This window comes from Atractosteus spatula, chromosome 21, assembly GCF_055471065.1.
Source record: "Atractosteus spatula isolate fAtrSpa1 chromosome 21, fAtrSpa1.hap1, whole genome shotgun sequence".
Taxonomy (NCBI): domain Eukaryota; kingdom Metazoa; phylum Chordata; class Actinopteri; order Semionotiformes; family Lepisosteidae; genus Atractosteus; species Atractosteus spatula.
In genome coordinates this window covers 5,788,312-5,807,562 of record NC_142726.1, presented here as the reverse complement: position 1 = coordinate 5,807,562, position 19,251 = coordinate 5,788,312, and the positions used below count along the sequence as shown (strand labels likewise).

Below are 19,251 nucleotides of genomic sequence, written 5' to 3'. Positions count from 1 at the left end.
TACTGTGTAAGGGAACACATCCATTTGCAAGAATCAGGAATTGTTGTAATGTGTTTATGACTTTGGAGTGGTCTGTTAAATTAGCTGATGTAGTACTTATTGCTGTTTGCTATTTTTTTTCCTGATCTTGTTCATGATAGGTGTCAGAAGATGACATAATGATAGTTACATATGCGTGTTGATGGAATTATCACCAGTGTTAACAGACCAAAAAATGTATGACAATCATTAATATTAATATAGATAAATAATATGTATATCTATTTATATATATAAATCTATTTATATTTATATACATATTTTATATTTAAATTTATAATATTTAATAGTGTCTTGCAACATCTAAGTGCATTGTTTTCTTTATGAACAATTTAAACGTTTTGTTAACCATGTTAAATTGCAGTAGTCAAATTGACTTTCTTTTAAACATAATAGTGCAAGACGAGTGTTGTCCCCGGTAGGCATTTCTGAAGCTCTGTGAACTGTTTATTCGAGGTGCATATGTTTCTTTAATATGATTTTCTTTATTTGATTTTAGAGGTTGGAAGTAAAATCAATTGTGTTAAATGGCCTGGCAGGTTCATTGCCCTTTACCATTATTTTTGAAAAAAGGAAGCCTAGCGGGTGTGATGTTCTTCATAGCTCTATGGGAGTCTGCAGTTCGCAGGATTCATTATGCTGCAGATTCTTTGAATTCTCTGTAGATTTGATAGCTGAATGCTTATGCTTATCAGCTATAGTTCCAGTTAACCTTCAGGGTGCAAATAAATTGTCTGCAGCACCAAAAACATCAATAAAGTTGCAAACATAAATACTGGCACCCCATCTCAAATCAGTATAATAAGTTGGGGAATGAGGCTTTTATGGGTGCCTGCATAAGTGTCACAATATATTTATAATTAATTAATAATTTAATTAGTAAATACTGTATTAATATGTTCCAGATGTCTCCTTGAGTAGATGAGTGTTGAATAAGCCTTACAATTTAAACATTTGTTCTTTGTTCATATGTACAGATCACTGAAGAGTATACTTACCCTGGTTGTTCTTCACGGTGATATCAGCTGAACACTGCGCCTCGTTAACTCACTTAGTGATTTTGCTTTGTCTAAGTGTTTCTTTTCTGCTTGCCCTGCATGAAGGCAGGATTTCTTTTTGTTAAATTGGTTCTTTGTCATGATGTAAACAGTGAACGTCAGGATTGTGCTTTACAAAGACTGGAATTAATTTTGAAGGAAATCAGACTGGTTTCTGTGGTTCCGAATACTGAATTTTTCCTGGCACAGAGATTCTGTTGTGTAGACAGCAACAAAACACCGAAAAAGACCCTTTAGCAGTTTTAAGTAATTATAATAATAGTTAAAGTAGTATTCAATTCTCTATTGTAATCTCTGCTTTATGTATTGTACTTATGAATTTATTTTCATATACGTGTATGATAATGGGCAAAAGTACAATCACATGGTATTCAAAAACACTTCCAGGTGATCCATGTGTCTCAGTTGGTTAAAACTTGTAAATAATACTCTAAAATCTCAGAAAATAGAATAGTAGGCTATATCTGTGTGTACAACTATCTTTTATTTTGGTTTTTCAAGGTCTGTGCTGCCTAAAATGCTGTTCATGGGGAAAAAAAAAACAAGACGCAGTAAAAATAGGAAAAGATTATTTTTACTCTGTGGACAACTTGGGATGAATAATAAAAAAACAGAGACTTGCCCCTGACATTATAGTGATGTGTACAGGGTTACACCTTTTATTCAGAAGAATTACATGATCACACAATGAGATAATTACAGTAGTATGTACTTCATGCATATGCTAGAACAGAGTGTATCCACTTACGGTATGTTTTTATCTCCTAGTTGTCAGTATCAGATTCTTCCAAGATTTCCTTTAATCCATTATCCTTTCTCCCATGGCTGCCTTTATCAGGATCCTGGCAGTACACCTATTCTCAACTCACTTATCCTCGCATGTGTTTTTTCTTCTTTACAGTTAAGCGTATTGCTTCTTTGAGGCCATTTTATTGCTGTACCTTTATACAGTATGGTCAGTGCTCACTCCTTCCACAAAAGTTTTCTGAGAGAGAAAAATTGTAAAATGTTTTTTCTGCTAGCCTGGCCAAATGAACAGTCAAAGAACTTATTCTGGTCAACAAATGGCCCATGAAAGCAGATCAAGGAGAGCATGCAAAAATGATGTAACAAGAACACCCAGCAATGTATGACAGAGGTGTTTGCGAACGCATTGCAAAGCTTACTGCTTTTAATGTTAAAAATACAGGCTTTAATATGGATTTTGCTACTTGTGCGAGACAGCACTGTGTTGATGTCTGCAGTGCTCATAATGAGGGTGTTTCCAACATCATGACTTAATTTACAGCGTCTTAAAAATCAGGTGCAACTACCCTGAGACGTAGAGAATAGATTAGACAGTTTCACCCCAGCAACTGAAGTGAATTGCTTTTATTGGTAGCTTCACATTTTCTGTTTTTTTCAAAAAAAATTTTAGCAGGGAAACCACAATTTGTGTTCTGGATGCTTTTGTAAGCTTCCTGGGTAATTTGGTTGCGCGGTATTCCAGAAAACCTAGCTTCCTGAAAGACCTTCATAAGTGAATGAATAGCTTTTATACTTTACTCATTGGCTTCAGAACATTCTGCCTCCCCCAGTTCCTCTTCAGCTGGATATTATTTTTACGCTTATTTTTTTTAAGTTAACCAACAAGCAGAAAAAACACACAAAAAACATTTGGAACTAGAAATACCAAATGTACATCGGCCAGATGCCCCCCTTCCTCTCACCTCACTGTCCCTGCTTCCCTACGTTCAGTATGAGACTGACACGTTTGACAAAAAGTTAGCCCTTCACAGATAACGGATAAAACGCCGAGCCCAAGTGGGAGCAGGCATAAATCCATCCTTATCTGGAGGCTTGGCTTTGTGCACATTCCTGATGTTCAGGCAGGAGGAAAGCTGTGCACTGTGATGTCAGAATTCTCCTCTAGCTGTGCAACTTGGCTCATTTAATTGTGGTTCCAGCTTTTTGTTTCCAGTTTTGCGTATGTAGAATTCATCACCTTCTCAACAGAGTCTCCAGCACCAGCACCAGTTCAGCTTGAACCGCGGTGAATTTGAAGACTGCAGGACTGTACCGCTGTAGTGCTAAATGCTGGCCTGCTGTCTCTTCTCCCTTGCAGAAAAGCGACAGGACAATGGCCGGGTATACTTTGTCAACCACAACACCCGCACCACTCAGTGGGAAGACCCCCGGACCCAAGGGTGAGTCTCCCCATCCTCCTGTGTCTCCGTTTCCGTTTGCCCGTCTCTCCGCTTGCTCTGTGCTGAGCTCCCGATGCAGTACTGGAACAATTCAGGAAGAACTCGACCGTGGAATCCAGAGGGGTGTCAGGAAATAAAAAAAGAAGGAAATAGAAAAAGAAAAAGTGTTTCTGTGCAGACAGCTATTTCATTTGGAACAAATGGAAAAAGACTAATGAGAACTTACAGACAGTTTAAATAAACATTTCAGTTCATAAATACATTATCTTTTATATTTTTAGCACAGTGCACGTTCACTAATGATGTCATCTTCATTATTTTCCAATATGTTTGGGAGGCTGACTGTTCTGAGTTAAGGACTAGAGTCTGTCAGTGTGTGGTAGGTCAGATTCTTCCATTCCATGCTGAGTTGTCTGACAAGTGATAAGTAGATGCATATTTATATTTAAAGCTACCCGTCGTTTGATAGAAATGTATATCTTTGCTGCAACACTTCTGGCTGCCTCTCTTGACAGAGATGAATGTGCTCATATACATGTGCATGCTTTGTGAGCTTTCCAAGCGCTGCCTTTAAGCTGAGACGATGGCATTTCTTATGTTGTTACATGGTAATGGGGCACAGGGCTCTAAGGGGGACTCTGTGATTTGACCAAGCCCTCCTGTCCTGCTTTCAAGGGATGAGGAATTGTGCAGCTGAGCAGAATGTATCCGAATGTCCCCCAGCTTGAAAAAGGACTATCATTTCACTTTTTTTCGTTTTCTGTAAAAGCTCCTGCTGCGCCAGTTTATCCAGGCCTGCCTCTCTGTATGGATCTGGCACTGGAGACAGCATGTAAAAAAAAACCAAGAAGCATGCGAGGTTAACCTTGTCGTGCTGTTGGGGCTTCACAGTGACCAAACAGCCTGCCAGAATCTGGCAAAGGACGAGATCTGGCAGTGGTATCCTGCAACAGGGACAATTGTACTGGTGAACTGACGATGACATTGGTCATCGCAGAGAAACCAAGAATAGACAGTGGCTGCCAACAGCCAACTTTGGGCCTGTGACAGTTGGTCAGAACAAAGTTTTTTATGATAGCCAATCTGAGGCAGCTTAAGTAATAGTAATTTCCAGTGCAGTAGATCCCCCAGTTATCTCCATCTGTGTTCCCAATCAAGTGAGCAACTTGGTAATTGTAAAAATACACAACAAAAAGGACTTTTCAAGATGGGTTTGCTAATAACTTTCATGTATCTTTGAAACTCAAAGCCAGAGGAAAGTTTTTCTTGTTCAGTGGGGTTCAATTTAAGTGCTGCTCGTTGGTAAGAGCTTTGCATTTGTTAAATTGGCGGTATGGATGAGTGCCTTCAAGCTTCTAAACTAACTCTATTCTGCATTGACTGCTTTCCATTAGAGTGTATGAGGTGTAGCTGAATAAGCCAGGGTAGTCTGATCCGTTTGCCACTCCAGCATGGAACATGGGGCTGTGCAGAAAAGCATTAGAGCAGCCGGCACTTTGTGACTCTCGTACGTTACTTTCACCCATTCCTCCGTGTGAAAATCGGCTTCAAGTCAGTGTTAACTGTGGTAAAAATGACACTCCAATTTCATTGTAATTCCATACCAGATGCCATGCCATGAGTTGCAGATTCCCATCTCTCTATAGGATTAAAAGAAAGTGGCTTTGCCTGGAGTCTTAAAACAAACAGTACTGCAGCTTTTTCAAACAGCACAGATCACCGAAACTCACAAATCGGATTCCGTGACACCCTGGCAATGTAGACTAACCATGTCACTGAGCTACTTGGGGTTCTGTCCCGTGGACAAGACCTTAAGCGGAGCTCCTGTTGAAAATGACTCCAGCAGCATTTGTTGATGTACAGTCCCCATTTGGATAAGTGCATCTACTAAATAATTTTAACTTAAATGCAAGAGTATTTTTAATCAAATGTCGCTCCAGTATCCTATAGTGAGCTTATCCAGTTTAATTAAAGTCATAGAAATCAGGTCAGTTACGAGTTAAGGCCTAGTTTACAGTTAAGCTCAAACACACTTCTCCCCCGTCATTGTTTTATCTTTGTGTTCTTATATTCACCGCCAGCTGAAATGTAATATGTTCATTTTTAAAAAGTATCCAGAACCAGGATACCTTTTTTTTCCTCATTTTGAAGGCAAATATCAGTTGAAACCATTGTTTTCTGCACTGGACAATTAATTGGTGTGCAGCAGTAAAGCCTATAGATGACACCACACTGAAGTAGTCACAGGGACCGAGCCCTGGTGCATGGATGTATGCTGACATCTTGAATGTCAACATTAAACTTCAGACGTCTGAAAGCACATCTGTGCACAAACATGTGAATGTCACTTTTTTAGCAGCACATGAGCTATAGCCTGTGCATTTTAATAACCATGGCTTCTCAGTCTAATTCCGAGTAACTGAATCGTTGCAGAGTTTGCAGAACATGCTGTGTTTTGTTTGGTCGGTGGACTTGATCCGCGTTGTCCCACTCCGAGCTTTTTGTTCGACTCCACAAACATACAGCATTGTCATCAAGTCTGTGAATTCAGGGGAAGACGAGCAGACAGGGCGAACTTGGCTGCCCCCTTTCTTGGGGTTCCTGAGAGGCAAAGGCAAACAGTCTCACTCCAGTTCCCTTCTTTTTAGGATGATACAGGAGCCTCCCCTCCCCCCTGGCTGGGAGATGAAATACACCAATGAAGGGGTCCGCTATTTTGTCGACCACAACTCTCGCACCACCACCTTTAAAGACCCACGACCTGGATTTGATTCAGGGTAAATGTATAGGACATTTCTGTTGGTTTTGTTTGTTTTTTTTAGGCAGGAGCAGGAGGGTCAGAGAGTGGGATCCTAGGTGCCTTAACTCCATTTTGAGGCTTGTTTTGTGTCCGGCAAATCCTTAATTAGCTAAATGATCTTTAGGAACAAGTAATAGGTTTATTCCATGCTGAAAAAAAGAAAACACAACGTTTCAGCTGTAGAGCCTTCTTCAGGTCCACACCTGAAGAAGGCTCCATGGCCGAAACGTTGTGTTCTCCTTCTTTTTTTTCAGCATGGAGTAAACCTATTACTTGTTCCTTTGTAGCCTACGCATGCTGACGCAGCTCCCCACCTAAATGATCTTTAGTTCAGCCTGGATGGGTTGAAGTCCTGAAATGGAAAGTAATGGCACCAGACGGCTGCCTACTCTCTGTCTAGGTCACACAGTACTCTCTTCCATGACCTCGCCTTTCGCTTGCATGTGCTTTGACGAAGCAAGACCTTTTTTTTCCCCAGTTTTGTCCAGTGGTTCAGGTCTAGCAAAGAACCATATGTCAAGCAGCTCAGAAACTCATGGATGTACAGAAAGAGACCCCCTCACACATTTGAACAGCTCGGTTGGCTGACCCAGTTTAATCTGAGTTGTACCAAATCAGAATAAAGATTTCACTGTCATGGTGGTAGTGTCCTTGAGGTACAAATATGGATTATTTAGATGTAAGCGCAGTCTCTTCTGCAGTCTTAAGATAACTGTAATTGCATATATATCATCTAGGTCATTAGAAAGTTACCTGGCCTGTTCAGGCAGGCTGTATTATGAAAGGATATGCAAAGACATTTCCATGAGGGCACTGCACTCCAGAAGGTAGCAGTGTTGTTGATATCCACCAGAGGATCCATGCAGGCCACCCGTGACACAAAAGGAGGTCCCAGTAGGCCGACCTGACTCTGGTTTGCACATGTGAAAGCTTTGCCTGTTGTCGCATGTATGAGCCCTACTGTACCCACTTTTCACAGCGCACTTGTTTAAATCGGCCAGCTAAGCTCAATAAGTATGCTCCTTATCAGCTGATGCCTTTATCCATATCGGCTGCATTTACACAGCATGGCATTTTTTCTGGAGCAATTTGAGTTAAGTACCTTGCTCAAGAGTACAACAGCAGGATCTCCAGCCTTCCAGTTCAGAGCCGTTCACACTCCTCTACACCAGTCTACACGTGAAGGTATACACACATGAGATAAAATAAGATCACTTTATTGGCCATATACAATTTCTTGTATTAGGAATTTGTCTTATCCCATATCCAGAGCATATCCCAGCTTGCTCTCCATGAGTCACACAGACAGGGTGAGAAGCTGGGGGTCAAAGCGCAGGGTCAGCCATTTATACGGCGCCCCTGGAGCAGTTGGGGTTAAGAGCCTTGCTCAGGGTCCCAAAGGAGTAAGATTCCTCTGCCAGCTGCGGGATATGAACTGGCAACCTTCAAGCCACAGGCACAGATACTAAGCCACAGAGCCACCGCACCGCCCTACATATATACAGCACACTGCAGTGCTGACGGAGCCACTGCAGCCAGTACAGCCATGATATTACGGCCTAAAGCAGACTTGGCTGTCCGACAGTGACAGTCACTGTTCTGGTTTATTGATCAGTTGATTGGGGGTATTCATTTTAACAAGGTATATTTCTGACCATGTAAAAAAAAACAATAAAAGTTTTCAGCATAAACGTTTATACACATTTCAGATCCCTAAGAAAATGGCTTAATCAGCACTGCAAGCACAGGCATATTCACTGATTCATTTCCCTGTGGAAGTGAAGAGTTGGCAAGCTGAAACAAAGACCAATGCACGTCTGTATCTATATATTAAGGAAAGTTTTATGTTCCCTTGGAGAAGGGGTAGTGTGTCAAATCAAATGGTTTTACATTTGGGGAAAGATGTAAAACATACGCAGGCAAAAAAAAAAGAAGAAAATCCTTATTTGTTGTAATTGGAGCGCTGCTTTAATGATTCAGGCATTTTGACCAAGACAGGGAGATCGGTAGCCAAGGGGAGTTTCGCCAGATGACTGCTGGCCTCACTCCCGCCCATGTGCAGAGCTGACTGGGCATATCTCTCAAGAGCAGGGCTGGCTGCCCCGGCCCACAGCCATTTCGCCATCGTGGTAATGGGACCACAGGACGAAACAAATGGCCCAAGTCCAAGCTGCAGCTTTTCTGGACATGGTGGGATGTGAAGAGAGAGCAGCTGTTCAGCACGAGGATCATGATGTGAAACTCGGTGCAACACCTCACTGTACTCCTGCGACCTTCAGCCAGTGATGTTTCTAGAGTTCCTATGTGGGAGCAGAGATCCTCTGTTGGAGGTGAAGTGCTGTCTACCAGGAGGCTCCTGGTTCAAATCCTAGATTAACCATTGAGTTCCTGTGCAAGCAGTCTAGTGTGGGACTAGTGTGGCTTCCATTATGGGTGATGCAGCAACAGCTGTGGTTGTATATTTGCTTGGAAATTGCTTTGGATAAAAGCTTCTGCTAAATGACTACTTAATAATTACAGCAGTACTACAGAATAACCTGTAAAACCTTATCATTCAAAGCTGTGGCTGGGCAGCAGCAGGTAGTATATAGGGTTTGATTTTTATAAGATGTTTATGGTTCTTTTAATAAGGTACTATAGTGAAAGTGTTCACCTCCCCCTGGTGGTTTTTGTGATACATCTGTCATAGTTTAATGTATTGGAAGCTGTGGTCTTATACACTGGTAACAGTGTTTTCACTTCATAACCAACCTACCTTTGATCCTTTGTGGAAATATAAGAATCAGAAGTCAGGGCATTCCCACAGAAATGCTCATCTATATAGGACTTAACTGTAAGTTTACTTTTCTGATCCAGTCCAGTGCCAATGCAGTCAGTTAACAATTCTGTCAATTGCTACTCCTTTCAAATCATACTTGAACAGGATTAAGTGAGTCATAAAGACTTTAGGTTTGATTCAGAGACTGGAACAGATAATGAACATGTGTGGGATTTTCAGTGTTATTCTTGGGACATTCAAATTCCTATTGACTCTGGAGCTCTGGGAGGGAGCTGTTACAGCAGTCTTTAAAAATTAATCTGTTAGGAAGCAGACGGTTTAGCTCAAGATCTCAGTTCAACTGTAAAGACACAGCTATAGGCGCTGCAGTGCATTTAGTTAAATATCTTTGCCTGAACTGGAGCTTGTCTCACTTTTGCAATAGGCAAGTAGATTTATTGTGACAGTTTGATCAGCGTTTATTGTGGGGCACATCAGTGTTGAATGGTGCCAATGGGTAAAATAGTCATGATGACATTCTGCTCCAGGATATTGGTTTTCAGAGCTGCTCTGAAAATCCAGGCCAGTGAAAAATGTTCTTCAGTAGAGCACATCCTAGCTTACTGCAGTTATGTGGCTTGTGAAGTTTTGAGTGGAACATCAAAATACGGTTGACCCAGACCTGTCATGTGGAGAAAGGGTGGGACAGTTTTGCTGGAGGTGTTCATCAAGTGGCCTCGCACTTCCTGATGGCTTCTCTTTGTCCGTTTCTCTTTCTTTTACAGTTCGAAGCAAGGAGGGTCTCCTGGAGCATACGACCGGAGCTTCAGATGGAAATATCACCAGTTCCGCTTCCTCTGTCATGTGAGTATTAGGAATTCACCCAGAAGCACCGCCAGCAAAGGTCAATCCATTAACAGGATCTTGTCAGTCAACCCTGGATTAATGCCGATTTATGTGATGTCTGTGTAATGGCAATTTAAACTTGTCTTATTCATTGCTTAAATATATAAAAGCGACATGTTTGGTGGGTTACGGTACACACTGGCTTTCTCTCATTGAAATGGATTAAGCTAAAATGAAGCTCTTTTCTTCAAAATAGCTGACTGAGCAATGCTGACTACTTTCTCACAGCTTTTCTTAATTCCACTTCAGATACAATTGGCTAATTTGTCTTTGTTTCTGATCCATTAGCTAAAAGTGTGTAGATGTGACTCCTTTGAATGTAATGCACCAACTTCATGGATCATTAACAGAAATGTGGTACTAATGGATTTAAGCACATGAAAGTTTTTACCTTTTTTCTAGGTGGAATGGGATTGAAGGTTTTTATTTCTTAAATGACACCAGCGTAAATGACTTAAACAAGTGATGCTCATGTTGTTAGCCAGGCTGGCGAAATAACATCAACAATAAAAATAATAACTTGGATTTGTGTAGATCTTTTCATCTTCAAAGGTCCCCTAAAGTGGGAGGGAATTAATTTAATCTGCCACTGAATAGTAAGGCTTTCAGGGATGGCACGCAGCAGCTGTACTGTGGGATCTTTAAAAATCATTGAAGAAGCTTAAGCAGCAGTACTGGCACGCCAGTTTCCATTTTCATTTTTCTGAGCTGCATCTGCAAAATGTTGTTTCTGCGCTCTACAGTCTTGAGGAGCTCAGAAATCTGCAAGTGTGTGTTTGAAGGTTATTGACACAGCAGAAGGCTAGAAGAGGTTGCAGCAGCACCTCCAGCCTGCCCCTCCTTCCTTGGATTTTGTGTAATTGTAATGTTGCAGCGCTGATTGTGGGAGGAGCTTTCAGGAAGTGGGCAGAGGAACGTGGGTTTCTGTGCACCTTCTTAGACAGTCTGTTGGCCCGCAAGCAGGCACCGTACCTTCTCATTCTGCCCCTGGCATTCACTGTGTCTGCTAGGCATGAGAGCCTAGCTCCTGTAGTCTTTTAGAGCATGACTTTAGCAACGTCTCGGAGCCGAGAAGTGCAGTGGCTAAAGGCTTCCAGCCACTCTTATATCTAGGACAAGCATCAGCAACCCTTAATCTGATGAAGACAGATGTCTGCTGAGCAGATGTGCTGCCTATTCCCTTTCTTGTCTTAAAGAACAAAACACCCTTGCCATAGTTTTAGAACAAAAATATCCGTTTTTAACTTTTGGCAGGCTGTTTAATTTTTCTTTCCCTGCTACTGAGGACTTGATCTGTAAAAAATAGGAATACACGCGTCTCTAAAAAATAAACCTTGCATGTCTAATTAAGCATTTTTTCATTACTCTCACCTCTCTGAGAGCAAATACTGTATTCACTTTTACTACAACCCAAACAATTGGAACTCCATAAAAGTTTCCTTCTTCCTGTCTCCCACTACATTATCTGTATTAACGTAAATCGAATTCTACCCTGATATCCAACATGTCTTTCCAAAAAGAGTCCTGATCTAAATTTAGCCTTTTTTACTGTCTGTAGTTCAAACAGGGTGAAGATGGGCTTCAAAAGCTCAGCTGTTTGAGACATTTAAGATTTGAGAAGCTGCAGACTCTTGTACATATAACCAACACACGGTGCTTGGATGAATGCTTGCATTGATGAAGCTCTCCTGCTTCATCAGGTCAATATACTGCACAGGACAAGAGTGGAGAGCAGTGGTTAGAGTTCTCGACTCACAGATGTAATGTTATGGGTTCAAACCTCAGGGTTCAAAGATGTACCCTTCAGCAAGATGCCGAAATTGGTCCAGTGAAATACTTAACTGTATAAACAGGTTTAAATCTCTTTGAGTAAAAAAAAATATTCAGTAATATATTGAAGGTTTTATGCAGCACCACAACCCTGGAGTGAAATTAACTCTTCTACAGAATATAATGGAGATCTGCACTGACACCTCTCGAATGTATTGGTCCCCAGTTATGGGACCAGCGAAAACCAGTCCCCGAGTGGGGTGCTCATAGTTTCCGATAGGCAGATGTGTGAACACGAATCCAGCTTTTGTTGAACGCGATCCTTTCACACGGAAGAGTTTCTGGATGTTGTTTTCGCGTTCAAACACATTGAAAAGTTTTTATGGTTTCTTGGGAATTTTTTTTTTTTTTAAAATTTTTATTTATGCTTAACAAAAGAACAAACATTACAATACAAACAAGAGTACATATAACAATTCCAAACAAAAATATCGTCAGGGTACATACTACTACATCAATTCAAGTTATGAAAAAAGATTAAACAAATTAAATAAAAATAATGTCCGCACCGCTTTCATATTTTTGCATTTCGAAATAGTCTGCAAATACCCCCTTACATCCATTTTAAAATACTCAAACACAGGGTACTTCCCAGACCACTTCATTTTATGAATGTGATAACGAGCCAATATAATAATTAAATTTATTACAAAAGAAATTTTTATATTGTTTTCACTGGGGCTGAAACTTAACATAATATCTTTTTCAACAAAACAAATATCAATATTCGTCTCTTCTTTTATATAATTCTGCAACTTAGTCCAGAACATTTTTACCCTGGGACATAACCAAAACAAATGCTGAATAGTTTCAGGGCTATTGTCACAAAAAACACATTTGTCATCTATATTAATTTTAAATCGTTGGGTAACAAGAGTTTTAACTGGGTAAATTCGATGAATTATTTTATATGAAACCTCCTTAATTTTATTGGTTATACAATATTTATTGGGCATCATCCAAATCTTTCTCCAATCAATGCGCTTTCCAAATACGGAATTCCAATATATTGTAGTCGCAAGTAGATTATCATTTTTTAACAAGGATCTCAAAAACTGGTTATTACATCCACAACTCACAATATCCTTTCCTTGTAGTTTAATATGAGCTGTAAATTCTTCCAATGTTTCTAAAGGACTACTATTACAACTCCTTAAAAGAGTTAATATTTCCCCAGGAATCGCATTAATTACAGCAAAATACTGATCCAAAGTAATATGAATATTGTATCTATTAACGGTTTCTTGGGGATTGCAGGAGGGAGGTTCAACAGCCTTGGCACCTCTTTATTGTTCCATTGCAAGTCTTTCTTTCAGTTAATCTGCTGTCATTGAAATAGCCCTCAGCTGTGGGATCTGTTAAGGGGCAGTGGAACAGAATGAATACGCCATTGTATTCTCGTCTTGGCAGTGCAGTGTGTTTCATACCCCAGCTGTATTTTAGAAGAGCGATGCAATGCATTTGTATTTTATAAAAGGGACAGTGCTGACATATTTTGGGTGTGGATTGTGCGGGAATATACACAAAGGAGATTTGTGTGTTAATTGTCTGTACTGGATGTATAGGGAATTGATCCTGTTGACAGACAGAGAGAGAGTGTTCTTTTAAACGTGCATTTATGATCTTGAGAACTTAATCTAATGCTATGAAGTTCGCCGCAGCAGAAACTGGCATACAGTATGAGCTCTTCCTTTATGGGTCTTAGTGTTTTCGGCTTGTCATCTTGTAACTTTAGACAGCCAGAAAAATTCCACTTGAAGAGGTGTCAAAACAGCTGGGAAATCCATTCTACATTCTGTTGTTGAAACCATAAAAACACAGACCTCTTAAAGAGTGCTTAGAATACCCTGTGAGGTTATATGGAAGAGGCTTCTTTGGCAGTTGATTGAACTCCTGGAAGATATGTTGTAGATTCTTTTTTTTAGCATGTACATAAACTACGTCTTTTTTTTGTCCAGCTGGCAGCTGGGTAGTGTATTTGAAAGGTTGGCAAACATTGAAGCCAGATGTCTATGCTCTTGTCTTGTCTTTCCAGTCCAATGCCTTGCCCAGCCATGTGAAAATCAGTGTCTCCCGGCAGACCCTGTTTGAAGACTCCTTCCAGCAGGTGAGCTTAACTGAAACCAACATGGACATGTGGTGGAACCAAAATCACCGTGATCACTACTTATTTTCTTCTTATGCCTTCCAACAACTTCCTCTGGCACTAGTCTGTTTGGCTTGGCACTGTGACCCACACTATGATCGTGATTGCTGCGTGCTTTCAGCGTTATCGGTGACCTGCAGGCTTCAAGCTTTAGAAAGAGGCACAACAAGCCTGAATGTTAGTGGTGATACAGGCTGATTAACAATTAGTGGTTATTGAAAAGTCGGAAAACAGTTTTTATGGCCCAGTGGGGATGTCTCTAGGTTAACCTAAGATTTAAGGGCTATCTTTATTTTTTGATTTCAAGACCTTTAACCCATCTTTCCTGCTTCCAGATCATGAACATGAAGCCATATGACTTACGCCGGAGATTATATATCATAATGCGTGGAGAAGAAGGGCTGGACTATGGAGGTATAGCTAGGTAGGTGTTCCCTGGTCGACAGGACATACTACATGTGCTGTGTGTACAAGACGATAAATCACCTTCCTGCAAACTAACTGGGGTTCTCCAAGCTTTTTGCTCCTTGTAAGATCCTCTGTGACATTATTTGCAGATGTTTAAAGGTGTGAACCTACCAAGAGACATGAGGGCACAGTAAGCACAGAGCAGACAGTAAAGCTCAAATAACTGGCAGAGCTATTCATTGCCACATGATCTACAGCTGTTTACTTAACAGAGTTGTTTTCATTGCACAGCATCCCAATTAATTGTTGGATTTCCACCAGGCTCGCTTGAAAGGCGTCTTCTCATACACAGTGTGTCCTTGAGACCTGCTGTCTGTCTCACAGCTGCTGGAGAAATAACTGCAGAAACCTCTCTCCAGGAGTGTTTTGAGAAGGACTTTTCTTCAGCAGCTGTGTGTGATGTCTGGCCTTAAGGACACAGTGCCTCACTGAACCAAGCTGAAAGCTTGAGAGAGATGGAGGTGGAATTTTAAGGACTAGCCAATCTGCGTCACGCACAATGAAAAAGAACAGTAACATGTTAGTTAAACAGCTAACCATGTGGTAATGCGTGGGTTTTCAGAAACCACCTGCTTGCTCCTTAATCATTGGGGATTATTCATTAAAAGGTGATGGAGTTTTGTGCTGGAGCAAACAGCTTTGATTGTATTGCTGCAAGTATGTTGTATTACAGTATTTTGTTTCTATCCTTTTTCTTTAAAATCTGTCAGATCCCCCTCCAAAGTCAACAACAGTTCCTTCAAATCTGTATGTAATGCGTGTTGTGTGAGATAACTAAAACTATTTGAGACGGAAAGGGTTGCCGCTGTTGCTTGAACCTAGCTGTTCAGTGACTTCAGCAGTAAATCCAGTATTGTAAATCACTTGTAATCACAACAGCACAGATGCCGCTTGTTGGAAGCAACAGTTTTGTGAATAGGCTTTGCTACTGAGGTTAAGGTGTTAATTTTTTTTTATTACAGCAGGAAATGGCTCCTACAAGCTTTTTTTGTGCCTGTGCCAACATTTCAGTCTTTGCATGCCTCACAGGTCCAATATCGACCCTCTGGGGGAAAAAAAAGTAGAACCAAATATTATAGCACACATTTCAGTACATGTGTCCTTGTCAGATGCGTCTTTTAGGTTCCAGTTGGGAAGGAATTTGAAATGTGGATCCCTGTCTGGAGTCCGGAGATTTACAGCCGGTCCATGGCTTCTCTCGCTCTGGCGGGCGATGTCGGTGGAGTTTGCAACTCCCCGGATGATTCCTGCTGAGCCAGAGTCAGCCAGAGCTGATGCAAAGCCAGGCACTCTGGGGGGCCTGTTCTTCTCCGAGCAGTCCGGACTTGTGAATGCCTTCCAGTGCCACTACTGTTTTGCAGAATTGATACAGGATGCTTAAATACGTTATTTTTTCTATTGAGTGCTTTAGTGCTAAACTAGTTTCTATGAGAAAGTTCCATCCTATATAGTATTCATTGTATTGCAGTTACTGCCACAAAATGTTAATATTGATTGAGAGACACCTCTCTCCAAAGTGTCTTAAAGATGCACAAAGACCCATGAGCAAGGGATTAGGCATCTGTAAGCTGTTAAGCTGCAGAAAAGTACACTAATTCATACATATAAAAACGCTGTAAAATAGCAGTAAATTGTACAGCATGCAAGAGGTTAAGAAAGCTTTGAAGACTACAGTACATATAAATCAGATTCTTTTAAAATTTTTAAGATTTAGTTGGGGCAAAGTGAACAGTGGACAGCATCACTAATTGGAAGCACAAGCAATTGGATGAAATTTGTCAGAAAACGAATTTGTCTTTGATTAAAAAAAAATGGAAAAAAAAACTTAAGCAAACAGTTTGCCAAGGAACAGTTGTTGAGTTTCTCTTTGTTTTGCAGTGGTGTCAGGTCCTTAGTCCCTCCTTGTATGTACAATGTACTGGACGTAGCTGTAGCCCTCCTCTCCTGTGGCTGTGGGGGGTCAAGCCTGTGTTTTGGGGATCCCATGTGTGTATCACTCCCTGGTGTGACCACAGCAGCTGGACATCTCCGTCTCATCCTTCATCCCTCCTCCTCCTCCACCTGGTCCCTTGTGTCTGTGTGTGTCTTGTCCTTCTCCGGTGTCTTGCCAGTGGTTTTACCCTATGGTAGGTTACGTCATGCTGTTCTACCACAGGGTAGAACCACGGACAGGATGCCTGGGGATCTCTCTGCATCTCCCTGGGAGCGGCGCCTTGTCCCCCTTGTAGCCTGCTTCAGTGGTGTTGGGTTCCTGGGGCTGAATCTGATGGTTTGTCCCTTCTTTAATGTCACAGGCCATCGGCACCTGTTGTTCCCACTGCTGTTGGAATTTGCTGATTTGCAGGTGCAGTTGTTGGCAAATTTATCAGAACACCCCCGTGATTTGGTAGCTTTGACTTGACTCAGCTCATGTGGTGAATAAGGCCAGTGGACAATTCCCTAGAAAACACTGAAGCTTAGCTCACGATTTCTGGCCAATGGCTTCAATATGCCACATGCACGTCCCCCGCAACTGTTGTGGCTTTTCACAAAACAGATGCGGAGGTACAACAGTGCTGTCCACTGGTGCGAAGAAGGCAGTTCTACCATCAAACAGTAATTTTAGAATACTTTCAAGTAAAGCAGAGGACTGTGTCAAATTAAGAAGCAATAAAATACTGTACTGTTTTTTCTCTGGTTGTAAATCATGGAGTGTTCTTATCAATTTGCATACTACTGTAGAAGTGTTTGTCATGTATTTGTAACTTCAGCTGAACCTTGGCTTGCCTGTAATACTGTGATTACGCCATGTAAGCAACTGAACTGATCAATCAATCACTTTAGCTGCTCTGCCTTCACCTTGCCTAGTCTTCCTTATTGAATTTGACACCACTGGGTAAACATTTTTGATCGGGTCCCTACTGTGAAATTTTATTGAATGACACTATACGGTTCTAAATATGCCTTTTGTATGCATATGTCAGTTTAAATGAAAATGCTTTGAGGTAAATGTCACTTCAACTGACAGCACTCCTTTCTTTACAATTGTGCCACAGTGCTTGCAAGGGGAGGAAATGAGGGCAGAGCAGCTGAGCAGGTTGGGAAATACCCTATGCCGTGATGCTGTGCACAAAATCAACTGGCACAGAGGTTAAGATACAGAAATAAATTGCAGCTGCGCTCAGATCGAGAAAGGCCGAGCCTGGCTGACTTCAGACAAGAGCAGTCCATTAATCCAAGAGGCGAAATTAGAGGGTGCAGCTGGGTGGAGCTGGCAGATTGCCTCCATTCTGTAATTTTGGGCGTGAGGCTAGTCGTGCAAGGGTGGCGGCTCAGAGCATCGTCTGCTCTTGAAGAGTCTCGACTCCCAGAGAAGTCTCCAAATATAGACAAGCTTTGCGCCCCTCCTCGTGTTTCTTACTAGGTAAAGGGAGCATGACTTAAAAATAATATTTTTCTTAGGGAAAAAATTGAACTCTCCACATCCTCAAAATAAGAATATACATTACTTTAAATTACGGCTGTCAGTTTATTTTATGTTTTTAAAAACGAGACTAACAGGTTATGCAATCAAGAGGATGCCTATCAACCCTTCTTGATCTTCGGCAGATTAATGATCCAAAAATCCTGCCATCCTGGTGAAGGGTCAGTATAGCAAGTCTGTAATGAGTAAGTGATGAAGTGTGGGGAGAGAAGACTGGGGCCAGGAAGAGGCTTAAAATCTAATAAAAGGTAGAAGGATAGCGGTATATAAAGAAAACATTTTCGGTTTGATTGCAAATACATCTTTGCTGTGGATTTTATCAGGCAGGAAGACATGAAAGCTGTCTGGTCAAATACAATGACAGAATGCCCAGAGAGGCATGTAATTACAGTTGCTAGCTATTGTCAAGTGAGGTCTGGCCATCAGCGGTTATGATGAATTGGCCTGTCAGTGTAGAGTCGGGGACCACGGCCCTGGAGCTCAGCAGGCAGGAAGTAGCGAATGCAATGCACTATGCCGTCGAGAGAGCCAGGCACCTGACAGGATGCTGCCATCCTACAGGAAAACAATGGCAAGTTTTGTGCAGGCATTACAGGCCAAAGAGAGAGACGTCGGCAGGGTGTTTAGAGAAGTTGAGTTTTCCTAATTGTGTGGAGCCTGTTCAGAAATCGCACTGGTATCCCCTGTCAGTACGCACAGCAAAGCCATTACAGTGCTCAATGCGCTGCACATTAGGGCTTTCATCATTGTTTCCCGTGGAAAAAAGATATGCAAAAAAGTCTTAATCATGCGTTAAGCTCTGTGATCACGGGTTCGATCCTGGGTCCTGTCACTAGTGAACTGAGACGACGATTCCAGAGGTGGTGGCGCACAATTGGGTGAGCATTGCCGAGGGTAAGATGGGATAACTAGGAAACCAGATGGTGCTACCTGCAGGCTGCTGTACAGATAGTACCGGTTGTGCATTTCTCAAGTTTACTGAAGTTAGCCTGAAATGGATCTAACTGCAGCACAACAGAGTGTTTTCTTGCTATGGTAGCAGGGTGTCTTATCTGCCTAGTAGGACAGCCTGTAATAAACAGCTTTCCAGTTTTAATGCTGCCTTAAATTACAAAAAGAGAAATAGAAAAGCAGCAAAGTGTGTGAGCGTATAAAATACTTTGCACAGCGCCCTTCCCCACCCTCAGCAGGTGCAATGTTGAAAGAGGGTGGGGGCGCCTGTGTAAAATAAAATGTGCCATAACTATAAAGTTTATTTGCAGACAAAATTGCAAGGTTGGCAGTCTTGTGTGGAAGCATCGTAAATCTGTGCAATATGTGAAACGACTCCCAGTCTCCTCTGCCAGCAAAAGCACACCCACTCTGCCAGCACTGCCCGATCCTCTCATTCCCCTGGTGCCTTGATGTATGTTTGTACCTCTATCGTATGCCCTTTCGTTACAGTGTACACCTTTGTTGATGCTGTGGATGAAATTGTAGGCATTACTGCATGCTCTGACCATGTCACTATAGATTACGTGCTACAGTATGATCCTTGAGCAGAATAAACAGAGCCAGTCAATAAAAAATGTATTGTCAAAACCTGAGTACCTGAATT

The 19,251-nt window shown here is 41.5% G+C and overlaps 1 protein-coding gene across 2 annotated transcripts in view; it reads left to right on the top strand.

Annotated features, from left to right (window-relative positions):
* wwp2 (WW domain containing E3 ubiquitin protein ligase 2) overlaps positions 1-19,251 on the top strand; it is a 125,982-nt gene that overhangs the window by 82,038 nt on the left and 24,693 nt on the right. Inside the window, exons 12-16 of one of the 2 annotated variants that reach the window (XM_088938632.1) lie at positions 3,202-3,283; positions 5,932-6,060; positions 9,627-9,705; positions 13,613-13,684; positions 14,059-14,147. In XM_088938632.1, the coding sequence (XP_088794758.1) occupies positions 3,202-3,283; positions 5,932-6,060; positions 9,627-9,705; positions 13,613-13,684; positions 14,059-14,147 (451 nt within the window). The remainder of the gene's footprint in view (positions 1-3,201; positions 3,284-5,931; positions 6,061-9,626; positions 9,706-13,612; positions 13,685-14,058; positions 14,148-19,251) is intronic. The other variant, XM_088938633.1, reaches the window with a different exon arrangement.